Raw genomic sequence first — 27186 nt, forward strand, 5'->3', positions numbered from 1 at the left:
ATAAAGGACCAAAAATTCAATTTCGGTATTCGGTATTTTTAAAACGTGATACCGGAATTAATACCGGTATTCGAAATTTCTCAAAAAAGGCTAGAAATCATGTTGTTTCGTTACCACATTTCCTAATTTTGTACAAAAGTGGTGTTACTTATGAAAACGTACTGTGAACAAATGTAAACTGGAGAAACAAATGTTATAAAAAATCAATAACAGCAAAAAACATAATGCATCTCTTGAGTTTTCTCTAAGCCTGGAACTAAATTTAGGGCTTAACTTTCCTGCAGTTGAAAATACTCTTTCTGACTTCACGCAGGTCGGTGGTACTGTTAACAATGCGCAATACACACCTCCTCTATGTGTCTAAAAGTCCTTCATCTTCAAATACTTAGGTCTCTTGCGTGTTACATTTGGATAATTGTGTGTGCGTGTGTTTCTTTTGTATTGTTTGTACTGTTATTATCATTATTAAAATTTATAGCTAGTTGTAAGATCTTTCCGAAAGACGAGACCTTTTCAATATTATCATCATTTTCTCCTGAGCAGGAGAGGTTTGTGTTTGCTTTTTATTAGCCCTTTGGTTTGAAATTTACGATAAACTAGACAAAATTTGACATTCTTAGTTTTTCTTATTCGTTTTCGCTTTCTTTTCGAAAATTCTTTACAATTATAATTATGCAAATATCTGAAGAAAAATTTTTTTCAATTGATCATGTTTTACATCTATGCCAATATTCAAGGCACTATATAATTTCACAATATTATCTTGCCAAGTATAAAGTCAAATAGCGAGACAGGACAACAATACGGGTAACAACAAATTAACATTTGTTATGATAACAAGAAAAAGATTTTGTCAAAATTTAATGCAGTTGCGACAAATATTTAAAAACAAAAAAATCATAAATTATTGCTGCAATTGATGATTGGAATAAATTGTTCATACGACAAATGCATTTAAAATTGCCCTCGAATTAACTTTCACAAAAAGGAAAGTGAGTGATCAGGGGGAAAAATAAAACATGGTGCCTAAAAGCGCACGAAAATGCGATTCGTCTCACCATCTAGTAAAGGCAATATCATTTTGCAATGTTTCCGCAACTTTTGTTTAGTGATATTCTATTAGTTCGTGCTTTTGTGAAGCCATGTTTTTACATCAATAGATTGATTTTGCTTATGTATCATTGAAAAAGAAAGGTACATTTAAAATAAAAGTAGATACCGTATTACCCCGCATTATATATCCGGCATGCCGCAAATTTCGGTTGTCATCAGATTTTCAATAACACTTGCCTTGTCCTTTCCAGCATGCCGGAAAAATCGAGGTTAGGAAAAAAATAATAATACCATAAAAAATATATGTTCATCTTAAAAATTGATATAAGTTCTATACATATCTTATTAGTATTAATAAATCGTTTAATTTGTAAAAAATATTTACTAACAAAGTCATTTGTTATTTTAACAAGAAAAATATTGTTTAATGACAAATAATTTTATAAAAATTTAATTAAAACTAAGAGAACAAATATTTAAGCAGTAAGTTACCATCCCTAAACCAGTGCTAAAGAATTTACCATAGCCATTCAATAAATAAAAATTAAACTAACTCTCTTAAAGGAACCCAAAATAATTTATTTTAAAGAACTATGAACAAAAACGCAGTAACGATGATTGCTTCTGAATTGATTACTTTATTTTCATGTAATTAAATCCATAATTAATGACTTACCATGAAGAACAAGCACATATTATATGCAATACACTTTTTCTCTTTTTTTTTTTTTTTTTTTTGACAGAAGGTTACTTTTAGGATTTATTTATTTTTTCCTGACAGTGGTTGGCTTTCTGATTGGAACTGAATGCGGAAATTTACTTGTGTTTTGTTGCAAAAAAAACCTCGAATTATCTGGTATGCCGGAAAATTCGAATTTCCCAGCATGCTGATCAACCTCGCTTTTTTTCGACATGCCGAATAATGCGGGGTAACACGGTATTTAATTTGAATTGAAAATTCTTTAAGAGAAATTATTTATTATTTTCAGTTAATACAGAAAATAACGGTATTTTACCTCTGCAAATACCGGTATTACGATATTGCAACATTTCTCGAAATACCGGTATTCAGTATACCAATATACCGGTATTGCAATCACTAGGCAGAAATGATGCACAGTAGAGCTCCAATTATCCGAGCTCCTATTATCAGAATCGCTGATTATCCGAATCGGATTCCGAATTAAAATGAAAAAATGAAGATGGAAATGTACTGCGATTTTCAAAATAATGATTCTGTCGATGCGATATTGCCTCTTGCAAACTAGTCAAGCAGTTTAATTGAACCGAGATATTCAATAAGTAGCCTTAAAAGAGTATAAAGTGCAGGACGTACATACTGTACGGACGTACAGCACTAATAAGTGCGCTTAGCAAGTAAAAGTGTTCTTTCCATATAATTAATTAAAAGCTCTCTTTCTTTAAAATAAATTTTTTCACTCATTTTCAACATACATTCAATAATTAATTAAAGTGGGCCCCTTTTTTTCGGAAAAAATCCAACTGTCCGAATTTTTGATCATCGGAATAGGTTCCGGTCCAAATTGATTCGGATAATTGGAGTTCAACTGTATCAATCAACAACATATGGGTCATTCTTCAAAAAGTGTAACTTTTCAGTCACACACGCCTTTTACAGTAAAAACTTTCAGGAACAATTCATTTAATAAATATTTTTTTTAATTTAATTAAAAATATGTCTATTTAAACCTGCCAACAATGTTCTGTTAATAATTTTTATTTCAATATATTTTTGGTTCTCACCATGTGAATTCTCACCTGTGGCATGTCACATACCTGGTGGGACTATTTATGTTGCTTAATAACTTGTTTACTTAAAAGTATATATTTATTTGTTTATTATTTATTTCACAAGTGTCTCAGATAATAATTGTTTAATTATATTTACTTTAATAATATTGTATTTTAATGCGTTTGAGTAGGATAAGGAATTACGTCACACAATAAATTTTCATCTCCGTTACCCAAACACAAAATGACATTTCTTATTAACAGATGGCAGTTAATGACTTCATATTTTATTTTCCATGATAGAAAAGAGCCTCCCTGTTTATTTTCAGCCATAAAGAAGTTGTGAGATTTTTGTTGAAAAACAAGAAGATAAATTTTGTGCGCTGTAAATAAAAGTTTTAAAAAAGGTAACATGTTTTCATATGCTTAACACGTGCAGATTGTAGCAACCGAAAAAAAAATTATTTCCCTAAAAAATGTATCCATTTGGCCTACATTAACGGAAAATTCCTCACCTCCGTGACAGGCCTTATCAATGTCATTCTTTCTGAGGGCAGAATAAATGATAGAGGGAATGTACATCAATTTTAGACATTTTACCAAAATTATAAATTACCAGTATATTCGCAAATTCACCAATTTTGAAATATATTATTACTATACTATTTTTAGTACAAATTTGATATAAAAGGATAACTAAAGTTTAAGCCACACTTTAATTAAGATGGCTTACTATTAGAATCACACTAATCATTAAAATAGATTATTGCTTGCACAATTAACAAAATTACTTTTTTGATATTAAATTTGCCTCTATTTTCAAACACTCAAGTTTTGTTCTTTATTTTTATTTTATTTCCATGAACAAGGTAATTTTTTTAATCTTTTTTATTTATGAGTTAAATGATTGGAATTTCGCTAGGCCATTGTTTAGTTTCTTATAGTAGGTAAAATTTTCATGTAATAACGAAAAAAAAAATGAAAACAAAAGGTATTGAAATTGAAAAATATTTTCGGTCATACATATTCTGGAGAATGACTCATATACGACCTTGCTGTAGTCCAAACTCGAGCCCTCGGCGTAGAAGCTTTTCTCTGCCCAACTATGCCACCGAGTGACAATATCTTTTGAATTCATGAGCCTAAATCGTTAGTCAGATGGTGAATTTTATGCATCAAGCTTGATGTAAGAGATTTCAGTTTTTAGTAAAATCAACTAGAAAGATTCAAAACAAGTTTTTGTTTTAAAAACTTTGTAAGCCAATCTTGTCCGGCCATCTTATTTGCAGTCCAGGCGGATGGAGTTTTAATGCTAAATTTAACAGCACACTTGTAGGCAAGCCGACGAACGTCTTTTGAGGAACATCCATAAAAGACTGATGCCAATTGCAGCAAGTATTTTTTTAAAGAGTCCTCATGTTGGGAAGAAAAAACTTGCCTCGATTTTTCATAACCCATGGATAAAGCACCACCTTTTAATTTTTTCAAAAATCTTGTCAAAATCATCCGCCTGATACCGAATTCTTTGGCGGCGGCATTCACTTTTTCCCTCATCATTGACAGCCTTTGAAGCATTATTCAAGTCATAGCGTAAGAATATCGTATAGTTTTCCTTTTATAAGTCCGCATCCTAACAAAAGCAAAAAATATATTACTACTTTTGTTTTAAGTCGCGGGGGTCAGTTGAGCAATACTTACTCCACTAACCCCAAATCAGTCTCAAAATAAAAGTGAGATTACGAAAAAAACGGTACGAGTATTACCCAGAATCTCTATACATATCAAAAGTACAGTAAATTTATGAAAGAATAAAACTTACCTGACAGAATACAGATAACATTGTACTAATACAGACGAAAACTTGCGGCAAATGAGTTTATTACTTTTTGTCAAAAAATAAATAATGAGCAAGTTTACTTCACTCATTTGCCGAGCTGCAATTGAAGATCGCGCGATAAGTTCCTCTCCCATAACCCTTCCTTTCTGCTATTTGATGTCTACATGTATGGTGAATAGTTTTCGAGAAATATCGATTGCATAACGTGCCTCTATGGTCAACTAGCTCCGCCCTACCATACAAATACATGTTGATCATTTCAACTCGTAACTTTGATTATGATCTAATGTGATGTCTAGAGTACGTGACACATGATTTTTTTTTCTTCAGGCGTAGGGTTCTGCGCTGTCCTGATCTCGTGGTACGTTTCCTTCTACTACAACGTGATCATCGGATGGACGATCTACTTCATGGTGTCCTCTATGACCGCCGAGTTGCCCTGGGTGAGATGCGGCAACGAGTGGAACACAGCCAACTGTTGGGGGGGATATAATGACTCTTCAACTCAGCGAGAAACGTACAATTCTTCAACACTGCCAAACAACAGAACTAGTCCAGCTTTGGAGTTCTTCGAGTAAGTAGTATTATTGATTTCTATGAATATTGTTGATTACTAATCTCTTTTGCTAGCCTAATTTACCATTTCTAATCCTAAACGGAGAAAGCACTTTGAAGACCAGGTGATTATAATTAAACTCCCCTTATAAACGGCATCTGACAGAGCAATCTGGTGAACCGAGTGCAACGAAGTTTTCCGTATCAGCTATATACGAGATACGCTTACGGAATTGATTGAATTGAACGCCCAATTTCTCAATCTCGCCAAATTTCTTAATCATGATCCGGATACCATTGGTGTGTAGGTTCTTTCTACTACAAAATTTATGAGCAACAGCCAAGCTATTCCTCTTATTTTAGTAAAACAGCTTCACCAATAGCGCATATTCAACTAAAGAGACCATCATTAGAACAGCCGGAAACATCGACTTAAACTGCTTAAACACGATAACGTCTGCAAACTTTTTATGCCCTAATCTGGAACCGCCATATGTATCTTTATAGGCGCCTTACCCTAAGCTGTTTCCCATAAAGCTTCCTCTTCATCACGAAATTTTTTCCCTATAGTTAACAGCTTTTACCAGTTTTACATTTTATTACTCACAATTCTTGTTTTAGATTGTTAATGTTTCTGTATCTTGATTTTCGCGTTCATTGTGTTAAATTTTATGTTTTCCCCCAAAAAGTGCCCTCTGGTGGACATTTTAAAACTGATTATTTTTTCCAAAATTCTATAAACGCATCTCGTGTATAGCCTATATAAAAAATTTCGTTGCATTCCGTTCACCTGTTCGCGCTGTAGGATGCCTACTTATAATTACCGTGCTGTTACTTAAGCAAAAACGCATTTTTTTTTATGCATGATCGCTCTACCAACTTACTACCACTAAATTAAATTTCTTAAACTCCCCTTTTTTGAACGGTGTAAAAATACCTAAATTTTACGCGAAAAAATGTCAAAATGTTAGTTTCATAGTTTATAAAATTTCATAAAAATCACTTCAGTTAAGTTTACAACACTTGAGCAAACGACTAACCCCAGAGCTGTTGACCAATTTTTGAGCTTTCTAGTAGAGTATGCAGAACACATCAGTCAAAATGGAGCTTTTTGCATAACTCTAATTTTGGTTCGTTGTATGTCATTATGCATTTGCCCCGTGTGAGTGTAAGTTGTAAAAAAAAGTTCTTACATTATTCCGTGAGTTATAGAAGTTTTAAATGACAATGGATTTTGAGTCACAATGGTTAAGTAAATGAGCAGTTAAGTAAAAAACGTACTCCTTATTATATAAGTAATTGAACTTTGAAGTGTTTTTAGATTGCCTGGTACAAATTAATGGGTACTTTAATATTAACCATACAAAATTGGCGGAAAATTGACTAATCGACTATTTTTGGCCCAGTCTGTCAACATTTGAAATATTCAAAACAGCCCCGGTTACCATAGATTGGGAAATCTCTCGTGATTTATTGCTTGCTTGCTGCTAATCGGAAATTACCATCTGAAATAATTAATGTTTCAAAGAAACAGCATGCTTGAATTGTAAAAATTTTAAACCTATGGATCATTTGGCACATCAAGTAATTGAGGAAAATCAACAACTAATTTGAACTGAGTATTGCTTTTTGAAGAGATTAATTACTCTTGGAAAATATTTTCTAGAACTCTTTAATGCCTCTGTTGACGGCATGCATGCACAGTTGCAACCAAATCAGATGATTTTTCTGATGTTCATGGTTTATTAACCGCGTTCTTCCGAACGGAATTTCTGACTTGAATTTCAAAAATAGAACGAAAACGGCGCATTCCTCTGGCAAGTCGAATCTACCGGCTCCGCGTAAACAAATTAAATCTTTTCCCACGGAATTGGTTTCAACGTCACTGATTCGTCATCCGGAGATCTTCATGAACGAGAGACAATGGGAGATATTTCAGATCACGCTGCAAAAAGGTTTCTCGGTTACGCAAATTGGAATGGGCTCAAAAGAAAGGTTCGTTTATTCTTCTACCAGTAAGAGCCTCATTACTTATTTTATTTATCTTCTTGTGTTATTGTAAACGGATCGTAAACTTGTGGTTCATACGGGAATCGCTAAAGGGCAAAGAGCGGCAGTCGGAAAAACTTTTCCACTCGGTTAGTTTTGTGAGAAATAAAAATTCGATAACCAACGCTCATTTGCATCCAGTTCCGATTTATTAAAAAAACAAAGGCAATAGAGGTAATAAAAAGAAGGAAAATGAAAGAAAGTTAATTAGATATTTTTTTCATTACTCGGATAATAGGACTTTTGAGGTTCATTTTTTCCTGTGTAAGTTCTATTCTTCTTCAAAACTTTACGCAATCTTTCCTTAAATAACTGCGTGTTCGAACAAAAAACACAACCGAGATTTACTTGAACAATTGCACGGGAGCAACGTTTGAATAAATTAAGCCAAAAATGGCGCGGTCAAGGTCGATAGAACTAAAAGACGAAGAGCAGCCTCACTAACAAAGCATTTAAGTTCGACATTTAACAAGTTGGAAGTTGTTTAACAACAATCATTTGACATGGGCGCATCTAGTTACCCTTTTTTTTGAGGAGAGCATACGAACCGCACTCTTCTTCTTTTTGTCACCAAAGATAATTTAAAATTCATTTTTAGGATTTCAGTTTCGAAACATTTCTGGAAGAGAGCCGCTAACCTGTCTGCCCTCACTGGGCCAAAAATAGCCTCGAGTTAAATTTCTTACTATTTACGAGGCAGGGAATCCCCTCCCCTCTCTTTGAGTAACGTCGTCAATGATACCTTTTAAATAATAGCTTTTTGACTTTAAGGGAACTCCAAATTCCCCACCCTTTCCCCAAACATTACCAAATATCAAGTTTAAAATTAATAAGCCTCAGTCTCAGCAAACTTCCAGGGCGATACCTAGAGTTCTCATCCTACCCCTTATGTCACTGAACAGACTTGAACGAAGCATTTGACTGCCGAAAAAATTCCGAAGGATCCCCCTCCTCGAACGTCTCAACGCATAGCTTAAAATTGTATTGTTGGAACTCAATTTCAATTAATTCCGGCAACAGCTCCTGAATTCTGACCATTCTTCTAACATCATCGAAGAAATTCTAAAATGTGGTTTTAGGGATTTTATTCCTAAAAAATTTCAGAGAGAGTACCTGAACTTTCTTTATTCCTTTTACGTCCCTAATCACCATAGAAAGTTAAAATTTTACAACTTAAAAATTTTTTGGATGAAATGTCGAAACCGTTAGACGTTACCAAAAATAACATGGTATTGAAATCAATTTTGATAAAAATTTGGGGAGGGAGGTAACCCCCCTTAACTTTCCTAAAATTGTGAGTTTTGAAACTTTTTCCGAAGGTACTATACCTTGTAAGCTGTCCCGACCACATCTAACACCACCAAGGAAAAAGCCTAAAACTGCTTTTGTAAAACTTCAACTCTGAAATTTCTCTAGGGATCTTTCAAGTCCATCCTGCCCCCAAAACAGCAAAAAACTGCTTTTACGATTTGTAATGATAGGACTTCATGATAGGACTTATTCTTTATGATAGGACGTTTTTATATTATTTTTACATATATAGTGGTATTTTTGCTCAAAAGTACTTGCATTGAAAAACTTTATTGTCGGTAAACACATGATTTTGGTGACATTAAATTTTTCCATGTAATTACTACGATACACAAGAGCTTATATTTCGATGTCACAAAACTAAACTTTTGTTTCATGTAAATGTAATTTTTCTTTTGTGGAAAGTGAAAATGTTAGAGTGAACTTCATCTTAGCGAATTTTTCAAGTGATGGTTTTACAGCTGTCTGTAAAATTATTTTTTGATTTTTTTTTTTTTTTTTTTTGGAATAGCAAACAGCAAAGCGATTTTACGAACTCAAATATAAAGTTAAACGATCATCTCAGGTGTGATTAAGGCATATCTACAAGTTTAATTCTATGTTAGCTGCAAGTATTGACAGTCAATTTGGGTGGTTACTTTGTCACCAAAAATTGCTCAGAAACAATTGGCACATTTAAGATTAAGCAATTGTTCTTTACTAGAATGTCGAAAAATTATTTTGTTAAAGTTGAATAAACATTTTAATGCTTAAAAAGTTTTAAAGAAACAAATAACATTTGGTTGCACGGAATTGCAGATTACAGCAATATGCAATTTTGTGCAATCAAATGTTGTTTTCTAGTTAATATTTTGTCAACCTATATTTTTAATTTAAAAAGTTCTTCATCGATTATTCTCCATTTTCGTTTCAGCCGCGGAGTGCTAGAATTACATTTGAGCTCCGGTTTTGATGATCTAGGAACTCCAAAGTGGCAGTTGGTGTTGTGTGTCTTTTCCGTTTTTGTCATTCTATACTTCGCCCTCTTCAAAGGAGTTAAATCTTCAGGGAAGGTAAGAAGATAGATTCGAAATACTTATTCACTGGAAAGATTTCGATACTTGAGATTTTTGGCGGTCTTTCTATTGGCACTAAATATTATCAACGTTAATTTGCAGGTACGGATTTTTTTCCCCGCCTTAGCAATATAAATAAAGTAACACACCAATTTAATTATTTAAATTGACAAATAAAACTCTGGGGCTAAAACTAGAAAAATTAAGAGATTTGCGTAACCAGGATGACCAGATTGTTGGCCAAAACCCCAACTATTGAAATTTTGAAATATTGAGAGCCCTTAAAACAATTTTTTCTTTAACAAATTTTTAGAGCAAGAGCAAAGTCGTCGCCTAAAATTATTTCTGGAGTTCAAGAGTTCCTTATTTATTTACTTCCTCAAATTTTCCACAAGTTATTTTACAAATTTCATGAGAGTATGATGGATTTTGTTGGTGGGTGTTAAAAAAGAGTGTTCAAGAACATGAAATGTGTTTCAGAATTTAAAATAAAAAACTCTTAAAAGTATTTTCAAATTTTAAATAACTTGTACTTAAATCCTAAGATCACTCAAAGGTATGTAAACAATCAATAAATAGCTTATCTTTTCTAAAAAATAAAAAAAAAGATGGTAATGAATTTTAAATTGCAATATACACGCTTACTTAATATCTTAATTATCTCGTTCTGGATTAAATATTCATAATTAAATCATAACTTCAAACCTTAATTTTATTGCATCGTCAAAATACTAATTATTAAGTGATCCTGCCTATAATTGCATTTTAAAAGCAAACAAAAGTCGAGAGAAAATGAGCCAACCAGAGCGAAAAATCACTTTAAGCCACTTTTTTAAAATTCCTTCAACGGTATTAGTATTAATCGCGTTTTTCTTTAATTTAGGTATAAACCATGAAGGGATTTTTTAGTATTTATTCATTTTTTAAGCTTCCCTTATTAAGACTTCATTTCACATTTAGAGCTAAAACCTAAAAGTCGAAAAAGAGCAAAGGAATTCATTTTTTCTGACCATTATCAAGAATAGGAGACCATAAGATCTGGATAATTAAAATTAAACAACGAGAAATACAGTATGCTGCAATCGATGCTTACAATTATGAATTAAGTGGCTATTGCTGAAAATATAAAAAATGGTTTCGCCTTTTATACTAATGGATAAAACACAGATTTAGTTTTGCTGTTTGAAGTAGTGATGTTTTTTGCATACACTCAATATGCTCAATATATCAGTTAAATTCATGTTACATTCGAGCCAGTTAAATTCGTGTTATATGTAAAATTCTATAAAGTATATGTTTCTTTTTTTAATGTAAATGTTTATCATACAGTCATTAAGTAACGACCATCTGCATTCAGGTTTGCATAACATGAATTTGGAAAAATAAGGACATCTCAGAAAACGTTAAATCGAAGGCATAAATATTTTTACTAGGTCGCCTAAGATTAAACGAGCCCACTTTACCATCAACATCAATTTTCTAACAAAGCTAAGTTTGTCTGAATTGGCTAGGACTGCAAAGAATTTTAAATGTATATTTTCAGCAATTAGAACTTTTTGAAAACAATATGTTTTATATAAAGGGCTTAATTTATGGCAACTCACGTCAGTAGAGTTTTCGTCAACTCTGTTTAACTTATTGTGATATTTTATACGTTCAACAAAACAGAGATTATTTAAGAATGAAAACAAACTCTGAAGACTATAAGACTGAGCTCTGTTCAACTGTAAAAAAAATCATAAAAAAAATATATAATATTTTTTTATATAGTTTGCAATTCATTCTTTTGCCTAAAATGTAAAACGCTTCAACTTGAGTGAGTCAATGAATCTATCTCTTAGTACGTGGAAAATCGTATTTTAGGTTTTATGCATAACTTTTGCTCTATTTCTTGAAACGAAAATAAAAAATACATTTGTTACATAGTATGTAACCAAAAAAAAAACATATTTTTGAAATTTCTTTTTTTTTTTCAACTTTTAGATGTTATATAATATATTTTAGTGTTATTGTCTTTTTAGTTAAAAAGGTTTGTATTCCTTCGTTATGTAATTAACCGTGTTCTACATGTGTATGTAGAACATGGACGGTTTGAAGTAAGATAAGATCACGGAAGTCGTAGTCCGTACGCCATCATTTTTAAAAGCTAAACTATCATTTTTTAAAGATTTTGTTTTTCAATACAAAGGTATAGTAATGTTATAGAAGTAACAAAGGTCTAATTGACGAACACAATTTAAATGAATACGATCACAATAAAGTAAAAAATGATAACGTTTAATTTATGAATTTCACGATTATAAAATAAAAATTTTAAAAAAAGTATACATATAAATGATATTTTAGTCAAAGAGACAACTCGTTGGCATTTCTTAAACAATTATTGCATCTCTCACAGTTGTATTTTGTTGTTTTTATATGCTTTTTGCATACAAAATTGACCCACTCACGTGTGGGTTCTATAAAAAAAAAAAAAAAAAAATCAAAAAAGAACAAAAGAAAAAGGCAACTTTCAACTTTAATCACAAGTACGTCACTAAACGGACCTTGGAAAGAGAGTAAATAATAGCCAGGTGTTGGTCAAGTGACTATTCTAAAATTCACAGCTGATTTATCGCTAAATTGCGTACCCGCTACACCGTCCGTGTTCTTAAAGGTTAAGTTAAATTTATAAATTTACAAATTCAGTCAAACCTCCCTTAACGGACATTCCCAGATAGCGGACAGTTTCTGAATCCACAGACCCTCGAGATAGGCGTAAATTGTATTTCACTCCTCGTTAGCGGACATTCCCGTTAACGAACAGTAAATCAGCCGAGTTTCGTTTTATTTTTCTGTGTCTGGTAAGCATTTGCTCAGCACTGCTTTTGTAGCAAGCATTTTTTCTACTCCTTTACTATGTTCTCGGGCTAACCAGTACCGATAAGAGGGTTAACACCCCTTTTTCTCCGAAAACAGGAGCCATTCAAGTCGAACCTTTTAGTCGAAGCTTATGAAAGTTTTGTTTTCATTTCATGCACAAAATTCCAGCAAAAAACTGAAGAAAAAAATCTTTCTCCTTTTACACAGTACCTTGCTTTGTCAGTTTGCAGGAAAAGAGAAAAAATACTCACGTGCAACTTAAAGGCATCTCCCCCCCCCCCCCCCCCCCCCCGCTTCTTCCAACTAAATTTTGGGAGACTAGCGTCATCGTATCGTCTTTACTCTCCAGACGCTGATGAGGAATCGGCACAGTATTGCCAGATTAAGTGAAAAGTAGCCGACTGCGCTACATTTTGCTACGATCTAAAACAAAAAAGTTGCTGAAAATCAGCGACATTCATTCCATTGTACTTGATCGGTTTTGTTCAGCTAGAGGAAGCAGTTTACAAATGCCTTCCTATTTTATTTTCTCGAAAGATTCAGCGGATTATTTACTTATTAGTTAAGTTCACTTATAAAAGCAATGCTCATTAATTTAATTTAGAACTATGCACTGTATGTGTAGGTTTAAAATACAAAATTAAAATGTCATTGTAAACTCAGACTCCCAAAAGCGGACAAAAACTTTGGTCCTGACGGTGTCCGCTTTTGGGAGGCTTGACAGTACTTCAAATTTACCTGAAATGCGCTTATTTTAAACGTTTTTAAACTGTTTAAAATTTCTAAACAAAGTAGATTGGCATACTAATCAAAATTTCATGAATGAAATATGTTTTAATAGCTATCACTCTGTTCGATGAACAAGCACACAACGCATCGTTGAATCGCACACATCCCTCATATTTATTAATTCGAGAAGAAAAACAGACCGTCTGACTGAGAGAAACATTTCTCTTCTCATAAAAATAGCATTTTCATTTTTTTTTTTCAATATCATTGAAATACTAGAAAATCGCCCGTCAAGATATGACGGGTGAAAATTGCTTCTACATTTGAACGAAGCAATTGCCTGTTTGGTGATATTTTGACAGCTGAAATTTTAATCCTAACTCCAGTGGACTAACCCTAAACTCCAGTAGGTTGTGTTCACTGTTGACACCTTTTTCGTTTCTTCATTCCCCTGAATGGACACAGTCTCACCAGTAAAACAGTTAGGTTACCGAATCCAGTTCAGCCGTGTCACAATGAAGCCTTTCCCTGAAGTTTCAACATTACCAAAACATATTATCAAATTATCATGCCGTGGTACAAATTTCATGGTTGATGTCAGCAGCGTTCCTCGATCATTGACTTGTATGTGCGTATGTATGTATGTATGTATATATATATATATATATATATATATATATATATATATATATATATATATATATATATATATATATATAAGAGAATTTAATTTATTTTGAACTCATTTTACCTCTTTTATTTCTCGCGATATTTTAATGATACATTAAACCTGTTTTCACGCTAAGAAAGTTACGCCAGAAGTCGCATTTAATGAGATTCCTAAATTTAACAAACAAAATGAGAAATCTCTCTTTTTTTTTCTTCGGAAACTTTTGAAGTAGCACCCGAATGAACAGTTAAAAGCAGAGAAATTAACAGAAAAAAAAATCTATCGAGCATTAGATTAGTTTCTAGGGGGGAAATATTATTTAATTGCAAGTTACTGCTTACGTTAAACTAAATTTTTGATTTCATACGCATAAATTAGTATTAATTATGGTTTATTTTCAGGTAGTCTGGGTCACTGCAACAGCTCCTTACGTTATACTTACCATACTGCTGTTCCGGGGTGCATTTCTTCCTGGAGCTGCTGAGGGAGTTACATATTACTTAAGTCCAGATGTATCGAAGCTCCTGCATTCACAGGTAAGACTATCGACAGGTAAAATTTAAATTCTTGAAATAAGAACCGATTTTCATTACAATTAAAGGATTAGAATAAGTGAAGTATACACTTTAGCAACAAAAAATACTATACACGTAAGGTTGAATAAATGCCTTTGTGTTTGAAAAGTGAAAGTTCAATTGCACAAAATTGCAGATTACTCCATACACTTGTTTCGTGGTTACAGGGAACCCCTTTTTCATTGCAAAATAAGTAAGCTTATGAATAAAGAGACAACCGTCAAAAGATTTTTTTCCTTTTTGCTGGGTGTCTTTTCATCCATAAGCAGAACCGTCTAGTGGGCGATCGGGGGGGGGGGGGGGTTATTGACCCCTGGGTTTTAAAAACAAAATGTAATTATGCATTTTGCATGTATTTTGATATTTCTGTCCAACAAAACGCATTGAATATATACCCTAAACCGCGGAATTTTTTTAAATAACGTTACTGTCCATCCACTTACTTATTTTGCTTTGAAAGGGGGTTCCTTGAAACCCCGAAACACGTGTATGCAGTAATCTGCAATTTTGTTAAACGTTGTTATTTCACTATGCACGAGTTCAACACGGAATGGGAATCCGTTCTTTAACATGGAGGAAGGAGTTTCTGGGATAAAACTGAAGGGTTGCGGAGTAGGAGAGAAAATAAGCGACTCCAACTCCTTTATCCCACAATCCGACTCCATGACCTTCGCGGCCATGACAAAGCACGAAGGAGAAAATGGGCGACTCCCCTTTACCCCACAATCTGACTCCATGAACTGCTCTCACTCCGGGGCCATGACAAAGCTCGGAGGAGAAAAATGAGTGACGCCAACTCCTTTATCCCACAATCTGACTCCATGACCTCCTCTACTTCGCGGCCTTGACAAAGCACGAAGGAGAAAATGAGCGACTCCCCTTTACTCAACAAATCTGACTCCATGACCTCTTCTTACTCCGCGGCCGTGATAAAGCTCGGAGGGGAAAATGAGCGGCAATAATGAATAGAGGTTAGTGTAACTAAAACAATTGGTAAATATAAAATAATAATACGCTTCCAAATTGTATAAAAGAATTGCAAAATCAGATTCCTTGTAATTCCTCAGACAGATATGTAAAAGTCTCGTTAGAAATTTACACAGAGCCACCATTTATTTTCAGACGAAGTTATCTTTCTCAGTTCAATTTTTACATTTATTTTTTGTAATCATAAATTAGCTTCCCTTTTTAGGTCTTTAGATGACAAAAAAATAATCACTAAACTATAACTAGAAAGGTAAAAAGTATTTTTAAAAGAATTCACAAATTCAGATTTAAATGAATAAAGATAAGTGTAACAAAAAAAAAATTGGGAACAAAAAAAAATTTTTATTAAAAAAAAAAAAAAAGAATCGGGTTCCTCATATACAATCTGAAAAACAGGTATGCAAAAGTTTCATTACAAATTTAGACAGTGCCACCATTTATTTATTGTCTTTTTCAAAAAAATTTCACGTTTATTTTTTGTAATCGTAAATTATTTTTACTTCTTAGGTCTTTAGGTGATAAAAATTAATCACTAAACTTTTGGCCAAATAGGTAGAAAACTGTTTTTGAAAGAATTCATAGATTGATATATCAATGAATAGAGATAAGTGCAACAGAAAAATGGGGGGGGGGGGGGGTAGGAACAGGCTTCAAAATTGCATAAAAGAAAAGAATACAACTTCCGTTCATGTAACTGGAAATCGCTCTAAAAGTAAAAAAGTAATTTTCATTCTTTAAAGAAAATCAATATTACTTTTAAACATTATTTTTGAAGTAGGTGAAAAAAACGACAAATATAATCATTGATAGCCATATTTTTTTCATATCATAATGAAATGAAAAGATCGATAAACGTATCCCCGCACGAAAATATGTAAATCAGAACAACGGCTGGGAAACAATTTTTAAAATTCAACTTTAGATGAAAGCATATTAAATTTCTCCTATTGAAATATGAAATTTTGTAAGTACAGGGTTTGTATGATAAGTAATCAGACTCTTTTTTTCTGAAGCGACTGTACCTCCCAAGTGCGCACAAATCAGTTAGGTTGGTGGAGGGGGTTACTGGTGGGGACCCACTCCGGTCCACATTAGCCTGGGAGACTTTGTTCGGGCAGCATTGTCGTTATAGTGTACCTCTGTTGCTAATGTCGGTTCCAGTTCCAAAGTGCGGAAAAACATTTGAGCAGCGTTACGTGATTAAGTTTTGTGTGGAACTTGGGAAATCGTCCTCAGAGACTTTAAAGATGTGTAAGCAAGTGTTCGGAGATAATTGTCAGCCAAAGGCGCATGTGCTTCGGTGGCACAAGTGTTTCAAAGATGGCCACCGGAGAGCGTGGAGTATAAATCTCTAACAGGGTGCCCGTCAACCAGCAGAACGGACGCAAATGCGGATCGTGTGCGTGTTGTGATAAATTCGGACCGCCGGTTAAATGTGAGAATGATTGCAGATGAAGTTGGACTTGATAAAATGACAGTTTACAGCATCATTGCTAAAAACTTTAGAAATGCTGGAAACACCCTTCATCTTCCAAGACTTCCTGATCAATAATGGTATCGCTCTGCATCCCCAGCCCGCCTACGGTCACTATTTATTCCCAGGAGACTTCTTTCTATTCCCGAAGATGAAAACATCACTAAAAGAGCATCACCATAGAACTCTGGATGCCGTGAAAATGCTAGTACAAGACTTTTAAATGACATTCAGGAAGCAGCCTCCAAAGCTTAGAAGATTCGCTGGGATAAGTGTGTTAGGCCAAGGGTCTTATTTTGAAGCATTTTAGGTGTTAGTATTAATATCTGCAATAAATTCTTTGAACACAGCTCAATCTCATTACTTTTTATACAGACCCTGTAAGACACGAGCTCCTACCTTTTTGGGGGGACCTATAAAATACTTTTTTTTTTTTTTTTTGTAGTTGCTGAAAGCAATGCTTTATAACACGAGGAAGTTTTCGACTGTAAGACAGAATTTTCTTGCACAACCTCCACTTTAAAAAAATCAGTAAAAGACAAAAGTTCGAATTTGAAAACCCGTCTGATAGCTGAAAAGTTAGATCCATAATGCATGAAGTTTTTTTTGTTTCATTTAATGTTCAATTAATATAAATCCAATCATATTAATTGTAACTCTTTTCCTGAACTGAAAGGCCAACGGCCGCATTGCCTTCCGCCTTAAACTGGCTGTAAGCCAGAAGCTGAATCTCTACAATGAATGACTTGATTTACTTCAAACAAACATCCAGTAGCATTTAGAATTCAAATCTCATTTTACCCCTACGCTTGCTTTAATTGCCTGCTTCAAATGCCAACGGAAAAATAATAAGGAAGCGTAGAAAAACGTGATTCTTTTCAGTCAATCCAGGGTTCCTCAAACCCTACGGTTCTACTAAACATTATTACGGGTTCCGCAAAAGAAACAAGAATCTTGATTATGCTAATTTTTTCAAAAAAAAAACGTAAAACCATTGATACTTTGATTGCGCGGTCGACAATGTGATGTCTTATTTTAAAGTACCAAGTGCTAGGCAAAGGTTGTCCATTGCATTGTAAAATCTTTTGAAAATATATAAAGGATGGAAATCTCTTGTGATTTGAAAAAAAATAGTAAGTTTTAAACATTTAGGCTTCTTTTTTTCTTTCTTTTTTTTTTTTTTTTTTTTTTTTGCTCAAAGTTGCTTTATTTTTATTCAAATAATTTATTTTACATCTATTTTCTTCCATGGTTCAATGTTTCTCTAAAGGGCAGTATAGCTTTGAACCAAGTTCTTTGCAAATTATGAAGATTAGATCTTAATTTTAAGTAACTATACTATAGTTTTGGAGTTTCAGTTCAGTTTTGTATCAACCGATATAATACCACCATTAAAAGTTAAGTGTGGCGATTAAAAATAAAGAAAATGAGGATCAAAGCTACCTTGAGTGACTGTAACCTTCCTCCTGCATCTTTTTTTACCTCGTCTGTTAAAAAGTACGTCGACAAGCTTTTTCTGTAGTTAAACCTTGGCAATGAAAAAAATCCTCGGACATTAAGGTTGTATTCTTACGCAAACATTTAGATATTTTAATGGGATAATTAATTCGTCATTTCATTTACTAAAACAAAAAAAAAAGCTTTTTCTATAGTTAAGTTTTTAGAACAACCTTTTTCTATCCCTATTCCTATTCAGAGTCACAACTGACTACAACTGTATTTATGTCGAGGACTGCATACTAAGTGCCTTGCCTCCATTATTTTATATACCGATAGATGGCAGCACCATCACCGGATCGAACAGTTAATGAGAATTTAGAACTAGTCCAGGAGCTAATAGCTACCTGGTGCTAGCACCCCCAGAGGTATCGTTTCACTTGGAGGAAATTGAGACCATATTTAACGTCGCCCAGTCCCCTTTAATGACGACGGTGGGTCATCGACCATCGAGGTTCGAACCCAGGACCCTCCGGCCCCGAATCCGACACTACCGATCGGGCTACCACCGCCCAACCTTTTTCTATGGTTAAGCCTTAGTAATGAAAAAAAAATCCTTGAACATAAAGATCGTAGTCTTACGCAAGTATTTAGATATTATGATGGGATAATTAATTCGTCATTTCTTCATAAGTCGTCATTTCGTGAACTAAAACCAAAAAGAAGTTTTTTCCACAGTTAAGCTTTTAAAACAAGCTTTTTCTATAGTTAAGCCTTATCAATAAGAAACTCATTGGACATAAAGATCATACTCTTACGCAAGCATTTAGATATTATGATGGGGTAATTAATTCGTCATTTCATTCACTAAAACCAAAAACCACATAAAATAAATTACTTGTCCTTATTTCCTTCATAATATCAATCAAAGTAATGGTGGTGATCCAATTACAGCACTAAGGCAATTCGCCATTTGAAGCTAATACAAATAACTGGAAACTCAGCTTAAATGAAGTTTCGTGTTTTAACGACATTTGTTTCAAGTGGTAATTTGATGAAAGGACTCGATCACGAAAACGTTAAATAAACAGTTCGGTTCTTGTTCTGTCGAAGACAGTCGTTTTCGTATGATTGCTGTCTGATTGTTGAAGATTAAAGTAACGAGGCTGTTCTCGTAAGCATGCAGGAAATTTTTAATGATAAGGTTATGTTCATTCATTAAAATGATTTTCATTTTTTTCCTTTTTTTTTCTCCCATTCTTTTGATAATTAAAAAAATGTTTATTCCATGATCCAAGAAGTTATAATTTTCTTTTGTGATCTGCCTGTTGTTAAGCACTGGACTAGGAGTTTAGTATAAACGCAAATTGATTTTGAGATGAAAAATTTACCTGAACAGTATTCTACCGTCAACAAATGTTTTCGATAGTTAAAATGGTTGAAACATTCCAGATTTAAAATAATTCCAATGATTCATGATTTATGTGAAAAGAAATTTCCATTCGTGTATTTTAGCTAGTGAACGTTACTATTAATGTATTCCATTATTAATATTTAATAATATTGTATGACTAAGGTATTTCCGCTCTTAAAAATTAATAGAGGTAGCCACAGAATGAATGAAACGAAGCCGACATAGCAAGAGAATAATGAAATGGAAATATGTTCCTTTTTCGGATGTTATAATCCAAAAGTTTGAGAGAGCAATTAATTTCAAGTGCCAAACAAAAAAGAAACCCTCATTTACGAAATGAAAATTGATGAATTATATTTTGGGTTAATGTATAAGTAAAAGAAAAAAAAATAAGGTAAATAAAGCACAAATTGTCCAGAAAATTCTGTAAATACTGCCGTGCTAATCACAAAAGTCGTTCTGCTCTTTTTAACAAAATTGAATTATTGTCTCCAGATGGTTCTTTGTAACGTATTTTACCTAATAACGGTGATCTATGTTCATTTACAAAAAGGAAATAGTTGTAAAAAAATTCGGAAAACGTTGCATCTGAATCTAATATATGGAGACGTAAAACATTAAAAAGTGATTTCTCAGTTTCAGCTCAACAACAGATACCGCTTTTGTTCTTAGCACGACAGAATAGCTATTTCAGAAAACACTGGAACCTCCATTCATCATCAGTGCAAAACAATACTCAACAAACACGCGTAAAGAGTCCCCAGTGAACAGATATCAACGGTTTATTTCATAGCACATCATTTAAAAGTCATAAAAATGCATTGAAAATTCATGTGATCTTTGGTCCAAACACCAAGAGGAAGTGGGCATTTGTTATTTGACATGTGAGATTTTCATCTTTTACTTACAGTAGGGGGGGGGGGGAATCTTGGTGAAATGGGATCAGTTGCTTCCTGCGGTCACGTTGTTGAATGTCCATATTTACAAGGAAAATTTTGTAACACAGCTACAAAGACAGATCCATTAACTCTTCAAGGGAGGGATGAAATTACGTTTTTAGAACTTCAATTTCACAAAAATTATAGTCTCCGAACCCTCTCCTCTTAACACAATCAAATCTCGTTTTAAATTGCATTTCTGGAACTGCAGTTTAGAAAAATTAGCAGAGGAAAGAGATTAGATGTCATTCCTTCCTCTAACGTTAGTAAAAATGAAGTAAGAAATAACAACATCAAAAAAGCACAAATTGCAGATTACTGCAGACACGTGCTTCGGCGTTACAGGGAACGCTTTTTTCAATACAAGAAGTAATGAGCTTATTGATCAAAAGACATCCCACAAAAGCCAAGAGCTAGACAAGCAAACAGCTTAAAAGATAAAAATAGCGGATTAGCCAAAGACCAATGAGAAAATAAAAAACCAACAAAGAACCAATAGGAATGCAAACAAAGGGCAGGAGCTCTCTCAGAGGTACAGTAAAGCCGAAGGAAAGAATTCAATTGGAGAAAGATTAAGCAAAGCTTAAACAAAAAGAAAATCAATAATCGTGAACCGCAAAAAAGGAAAAGCTGAATAAATAAAGCAAGATAGATAAAAATTAATGGAAAAATAAAAAAGTATGCAAAACAGAAAAAAAAAGAATGGGGAAGGAGAGTGTTAAGGATATGGGTGCCAGACATTACAAAAATACGGAACTGCTTTAAGACCATTAACTAAGTTAGAACTGTTCCTCAAAATATGGAAAGATTCCCAAAAGTCAAGATCTGAGGAATTGGGGCATAATCAGAGAATCTGATAAGAGTTAAAATCAAAAGAGTGATTCAAATCCCAACAATGTTGAGCAATAATACTAGACTTGTTTAATTGTTGTTTTTTCACATAATTTTGATGCTCTTTCAAGCGAAATTTTAAAGCACGCCGAGTCTGTCCAATATAGGCAAGTTTACAACTACAATTAATTTTATAAATTCCACAACAATCAAGAGGATGAATAGGATCTTTAAGAGAAGAGAATGAAAGTTTATTAATAGGAGAGAACAACACCTGGAATTGGAAACGTTTTAGAATCTTAGCAACCTGATAGCTTGCAGATGGAAAGAATGAAAAAACAACCAAATTCTTTCTGATGAAGGTTCGGTTAAAAACATTAGTTTGAGATTTATTTCAAAGTTTTTTATAAATGGAATCAATCAAAGTTGATGGATAGTCTCTATCAATTGCCACAGCTTTTAGATAGTTAAGTTCCACTTTAAAAATTTCCCATGAAGAACAAATATTAATAGCACGATAAACAAAAGAATTGAAAGCAGAATATTTTTGATTTGGAGGATGAGACGATAATCTATGAGGAGGTAAAAGAAACAGCAAAAGGTTTGCGATAAACAGTAGTTTCAAAACCAATTTCAGTACGAGAAACAAGTACATCAAGAAATTAATGCAATTATCCCGTTCTTTCTCACAAGAATACTGAATATGAGGATCAATGGAGTTTAAAACAGATAAAACCTCATCACTCTTAAACTGATTCTGGATCATTAGAACAAAACAATCATCAACATACCGAACACGAAATTGAAACTGCAGTTTTTGGTACAGCTTAACCTTAAATATATCACTAAGAATGGGTCTAAGTAAGTTTCCGATAGCCAGACCATCTATCATGATATAAAATTTCCCATTAAAAACAAAAGAACATTGCTTAAGACAGGTACGAGTAAGGAAAATTAAATCCTCAATTTCCGTATTGGTGAAATGAAATTCAGAAAGTCTTCTACGAAGGCATAACAAACACTCGAAGGGAACGTTTGTAAATGAAGAGTCAACATCAAAATAAGCCATAAAAGAATTATTTGGAACGAAACTATGCATTTTTTTTAACAAAATCAACATAATTTTTAATGGTAAATAAATTGTGACTTCTAAGAGGGGAAAACATAGAGACTAAATGTTTTGCAAGTTTATACGAAGCCGTACCAATATTGCAAATAATCGGCCAGAAAAGAATAGCAGCTTTATGCACCTTGGATAAAGCATAAAATCTAGCACAATTAGCAATAGACGGAACAACAGAGCGTTTAACATTTTAGACTGAGCAGACTTGACAGCATCTATACATATAATAAAATAAGATGTTTGTGTGTGTGTGTGTGTGTGTGTGTGGCGCGCATCCCAGGAAAACGGTAAGGCCTAGAAAGATGAGATTTGGTATACAGGTGCAGTTTTTGCCGAAGATATGCACCTCGGGCTTCGATTTTTGATATTTTAATTAGAAGAAAAGAAAAATTATTTCATGTTTTATGTGATTTTTAGCACTTTTTAGCACTTTTAACCTCACAGACCCCGAACCAATCACGCCAGACGAACTTTTTTTGTACTATAGTGTAGGAAATTTAATTTTAAATATGACGAATGGAAAAGTTTTGAAGATAGAGTAATTTTTGTATTTTTGGTGGTGTATTTCATGCAATGCGAGCTGTTCGCTTGCCGGCTGAGTTCCGAACTTACCTCATCACGTGATCCAACTGAAAACGTTTGCCTTCTCTTCACCTTTTATTTTTATTTTCATTATTTTTTTCTTTTTTGCAAGCGTTACTTTTTGCACACTACGGGGAACATAGAGCATTTTTTTTTTTTTTTTTTTTTTTGCGGGCTATTTTGATTAAACAAATAAAGCCCGCGATTTTTTGCATGATCTGTGTTTTTGTTACGGATTGGCAGTTAGGTTAGGTAGATACAGAGATAGATTGAGATTGAGTGGACAAAAAAATGTTTTTTTTTTTTTTTTCGAATTAATACTTATATAAATAAAAAATGATTGTTAAATACTGTCAGAGGTAGATATGCATAGATCGCATAGATAGATAGACAAATATAGAGGTCGATATAGTAGATGGACAGCATGAAAGAGACATTCCCGTCATTTAAGGAACTTCAACGGAGTGTCAATGCCCCCCCCCCACACCAAGACTTTGAAAAAACAATGCTTTCACATAAAAGTAGTGGGAGTGCTTTTTGTTATTTTTCGACAAAATTTGCATGAAGAGTACGCCGCTTGTGTCTCCCTCCCCCTCCTTTAAAAGTATTCCAAAAGACGGAACTGGAGATTGGTCTAGAAAATATTTTATTCAAACTACTAATGATATAGATAGATATAGATTGATTGATACCGCCACGAAATTTATTTAAGCAGCAGCGGAAGGCGGCAACATTGGCGTAAAAAGGCGAATGATAGTATTGATATATAAAGAGAAACATTGATTAATACCGCCGCTATATTGTCTAAGCAGCCGCCGAAGGCGTCAACCCTGGCGCAAAAAGGTGAATGGCGTAAAAAAGCGGACCAGCTGGTCGCCGAAGGCGGCTAGTATGAAATAGTTTTTAACTCTTTATCACTAGGATCTTTAGAAATTTCAACATATGGACCAGAAAAATCAAATCATTAGTTTTATCAACGTAAGATGATTTGTCAAGAACAATGATTTGGCTACCCTTATCGGGGTAGACCCGTCTCAGAGTCTACCCCTGACAAGTATTTTTCCAATGTCTGGCACCCATATCTTTAACACTGTCCTTTTCCCATCCATTTTTTTTTCTATTTTGCATACTTTTTTATTTGTTATTTTTCCATTCATTTTTATCTATCTTGCTTTATTTTGTTTTTTTACTTTTTTGTCATGATTGACATTTCTCCCTTTTCTTCTATTTATCTTTGTTTTTTCCTTTTTTCAAAAATTTTGTTTTTGTTTATTCCATTTCCTAGGTGATTTTTCTTCCATTCAGCTTTTCCTTTCTTGCGGTTCACAGGTATTGACATTTTCTTTTGGTTTAAGCTTTGGCTTAATCTTTGTCCAATTGAATTCTTTCTTTCGGCTTTACTGTACCTCTGAGAGAGCTTCTGCTCTTTGTTTGCATTCCTATTGGTTCTTTATCGGTTTATTATTTTCTCATTGGTCTTTGGCTAATCCGCTATTTTTATCTTTAAGCAGCTCTTGGCTTTTGTAGTATGTCTTTTCATCCATAAGCTCATTACTTTTTGCATTGAAAAAGGCGTTCCCTGTAACGCCAAAACACGTGACTGCAGTAATCTGCAATTTGTGCTTTTTTGACGTTGTTATTTCTTACTTTACTTTTCAGCACAAAGGTATTTATTTATCTTGTTAGCAAAAATGGTTTAAAATCGCGTTTTTAAGACCTCAAATAGAAATATTCCGAAACATTCCCTGATGAGTTTCTTAAAATTCTTCGCAGATTGTCTACAGTGGTGCCCCATCTTTTTTTACTCGCGGACCACACCTTATGCTAAGATGATTATGATTCTAAGATGATTATGATCATCTATATTATAAGATGATTATGCTCTGGGGCCAGAACACATAAAAACTTAAAATATATGTCAATATTTTTAGATAATAGGAAAAATTTTGAAAAGGAAAGACAATTACAAAAATGAATGATGCTTTGTAGAAACAAGCTGAATGGCACGAAATCTTAAAATTTATCCTGAGAAACATAATACATCAACGAATGTGGATTATTCTTTTATTTCTTTTGTAGGTTTGGGTAGATGCTGCTGTTCAAGTTTTCTTTTCCGTGGGAGTGGGATTTGGAGTACATTTGACTTATGCCTCTTATAATAATTTTCATAACAACTGCTACAGGTACGATGTTTTTTTTTGTATAATAATTTTATTTGCTTTATGCCAACTGTGTACTACCAAAATGATTGTTGTCGACATCATTACTGGTCCAGAAACAATTCAAATATAGCTTTACGTACATGTTACAACCTTATTTCCAGATTAAAATATTGTGAACTCCATACGCGCTTTCCATTATGGTAAACGTAGAAATGTTATGGTACGTAAATTTTAAATATTAAACCCTTTAAAACTGTTTAAGGCTTTCACGACCGGCAACAATATGGGGAGATAACATTTCTGGGCTTATTGGCCGTGGTCTAATTGGAGTAGAAAAGAGGAGAATTTCAATTTACTAAAAACATGGCACCCTACCCTTAGATCCGCTCGCCACAACTGTCTAAAACATACTGTGGTCCCATCCAATCAGAAACCGGTAGCCACCACGGCTTGTGAATCTCATCCAATCAGGTATCAGGATCACCCAGAGGCTTGAATCTCGTCCAATCAGGAACCTTATTCCACCAGTGGCTTGAGAACGCCTCCCAATCAGGACCAGCAGCCCAGCAGCAGTTTGCTTAAATACCGGAGCCACCGCAGCCAGGAATCAGTCTCACCAAACTCAAACCACTGATGATGGCTGCAGCAAAGCAAGCCGAAACGTCTGGAATTTCTACTCCAATTAGACCACTACCAAAGAGCCTGGAAATGTTATCTCCTCATATTAAACCCTTTACTTTAATTCTGTTTTACAGAAAAGTGACATTTTCATTTTCTTCTGACAATTCAATCCAAATATTTTTTGACGAGCTGCATGTACAAAAAAGAATTTTCAATATGGGATTTTTAACCCTTCTTTTGAGCAGTTCAATATTTTCTGACATTATCATCTGCGGGAAAAATTCAAACCCTTTTATGCAAAACACACACACACACATAATTGCAGTAGAGGAGAAATATTTGCACAAAAAGAATGACCATAATGTTTTTTATTTTTTGTTGTGAGAAATAAAGCAAAAGTTAATGAAAAACAAAGTTAATTTCATCATGCTATGACTGCAATTAATTGAACATCTGATTCAGTATACAAATTCATAAAAATGAAGCAACTTATTTTTCTTGCAAAAGAAAGGTATTTTATACACGAGTGGTTACTGGTATTTTTTTAAATGTTAAAATTCGTAAAACTAAGTTCTTTTAATTGTTAATTCAACATACCTTTAGCACGTGATTAATTTAATGCACGAGAACTTCTCAGAAATCTATTTCGGAGAAGAGAAATTGTCTTTTGTATGGAGAAAATCCATTCTTTTAAAACTAAATTCCCAAAAATGTCGCAATTTCTATAACCATCAATAACTGTCGAGGGCAATTTATTTACTGCTGCGAAAATGTCTCTAAGCTCTTTTTCTTTTCGTCGAACGAAATTTGAAAAAGTCACTGTACAGAACTCAGCTACCAATAATTTTCTCCTGCACCAAGTGGCAAAAGAAGAAAAATGGGCGAATGACATTTTCAATGCGAATTTTTACCTCAAGAAATACTTCAAATCAGTTATAGAAAGCATATGAAAACATGGGGAAAATTGGAATTTACTTTTTTATATATGTTTTTTATTTTACATTTTTAATCCAAGATTTCAATCATGAATAACTTGTTAATTGCCAGAAGCATCAATATACTGCTTAAAAATAGTTATCTGACCACAATTTTAATTCGATTTTAATGCATTGGATCAGATATTTCAAAAAGTTCCGAACAAAATCCAGCATCTAAATTTTGAAACATTA

General features: G+C 33.5%; 1 protein-coding gene across 1 annotated transcript in view; it reads left to right on the forward strand.

Moving 5' to 3' along the window:
- The window catches only part of LOC129220555 (sodium-dependent noradrenaline transporter-like), a 96810-nt gene that overhangs the window by 32642 nt on the left and 36982 nt on the right, over positions 1-27186 (forward strand). The window contains exons 5-8 of the mRNA XM_054854986.1: positions 4973-5216; positions 9471-9609; positions 14275-14409; positions 25314-25417. Coding sequence (XP_054710961.1) covers positions 4973-5216; positions 9471-9609; positions 14275-14409; positions 25314-25417 — 622 coding nt within the window. The remainder of the gene's footprint in view (positions 1-4972; positions 5217-9470; positions 9610-14274; positions 14410-25313; positions 25418-27186) is intronic.

This window comes from Uloborus diversus, chromosome 4, assembly GCF_026930045.1.
Source record: "Uloborus diversus isolate 005 chromosome 4, Udiv.v.3.1, whole genome shotgun sequence".
In the NCBI taxonomy this organism is placed as follows: domain Eukaryota; kingdom Metazoa; phylum Arthropoda; class Arachnida; order Araneae; family Uloboridae; genus Uloborus; species Uloborus diversus.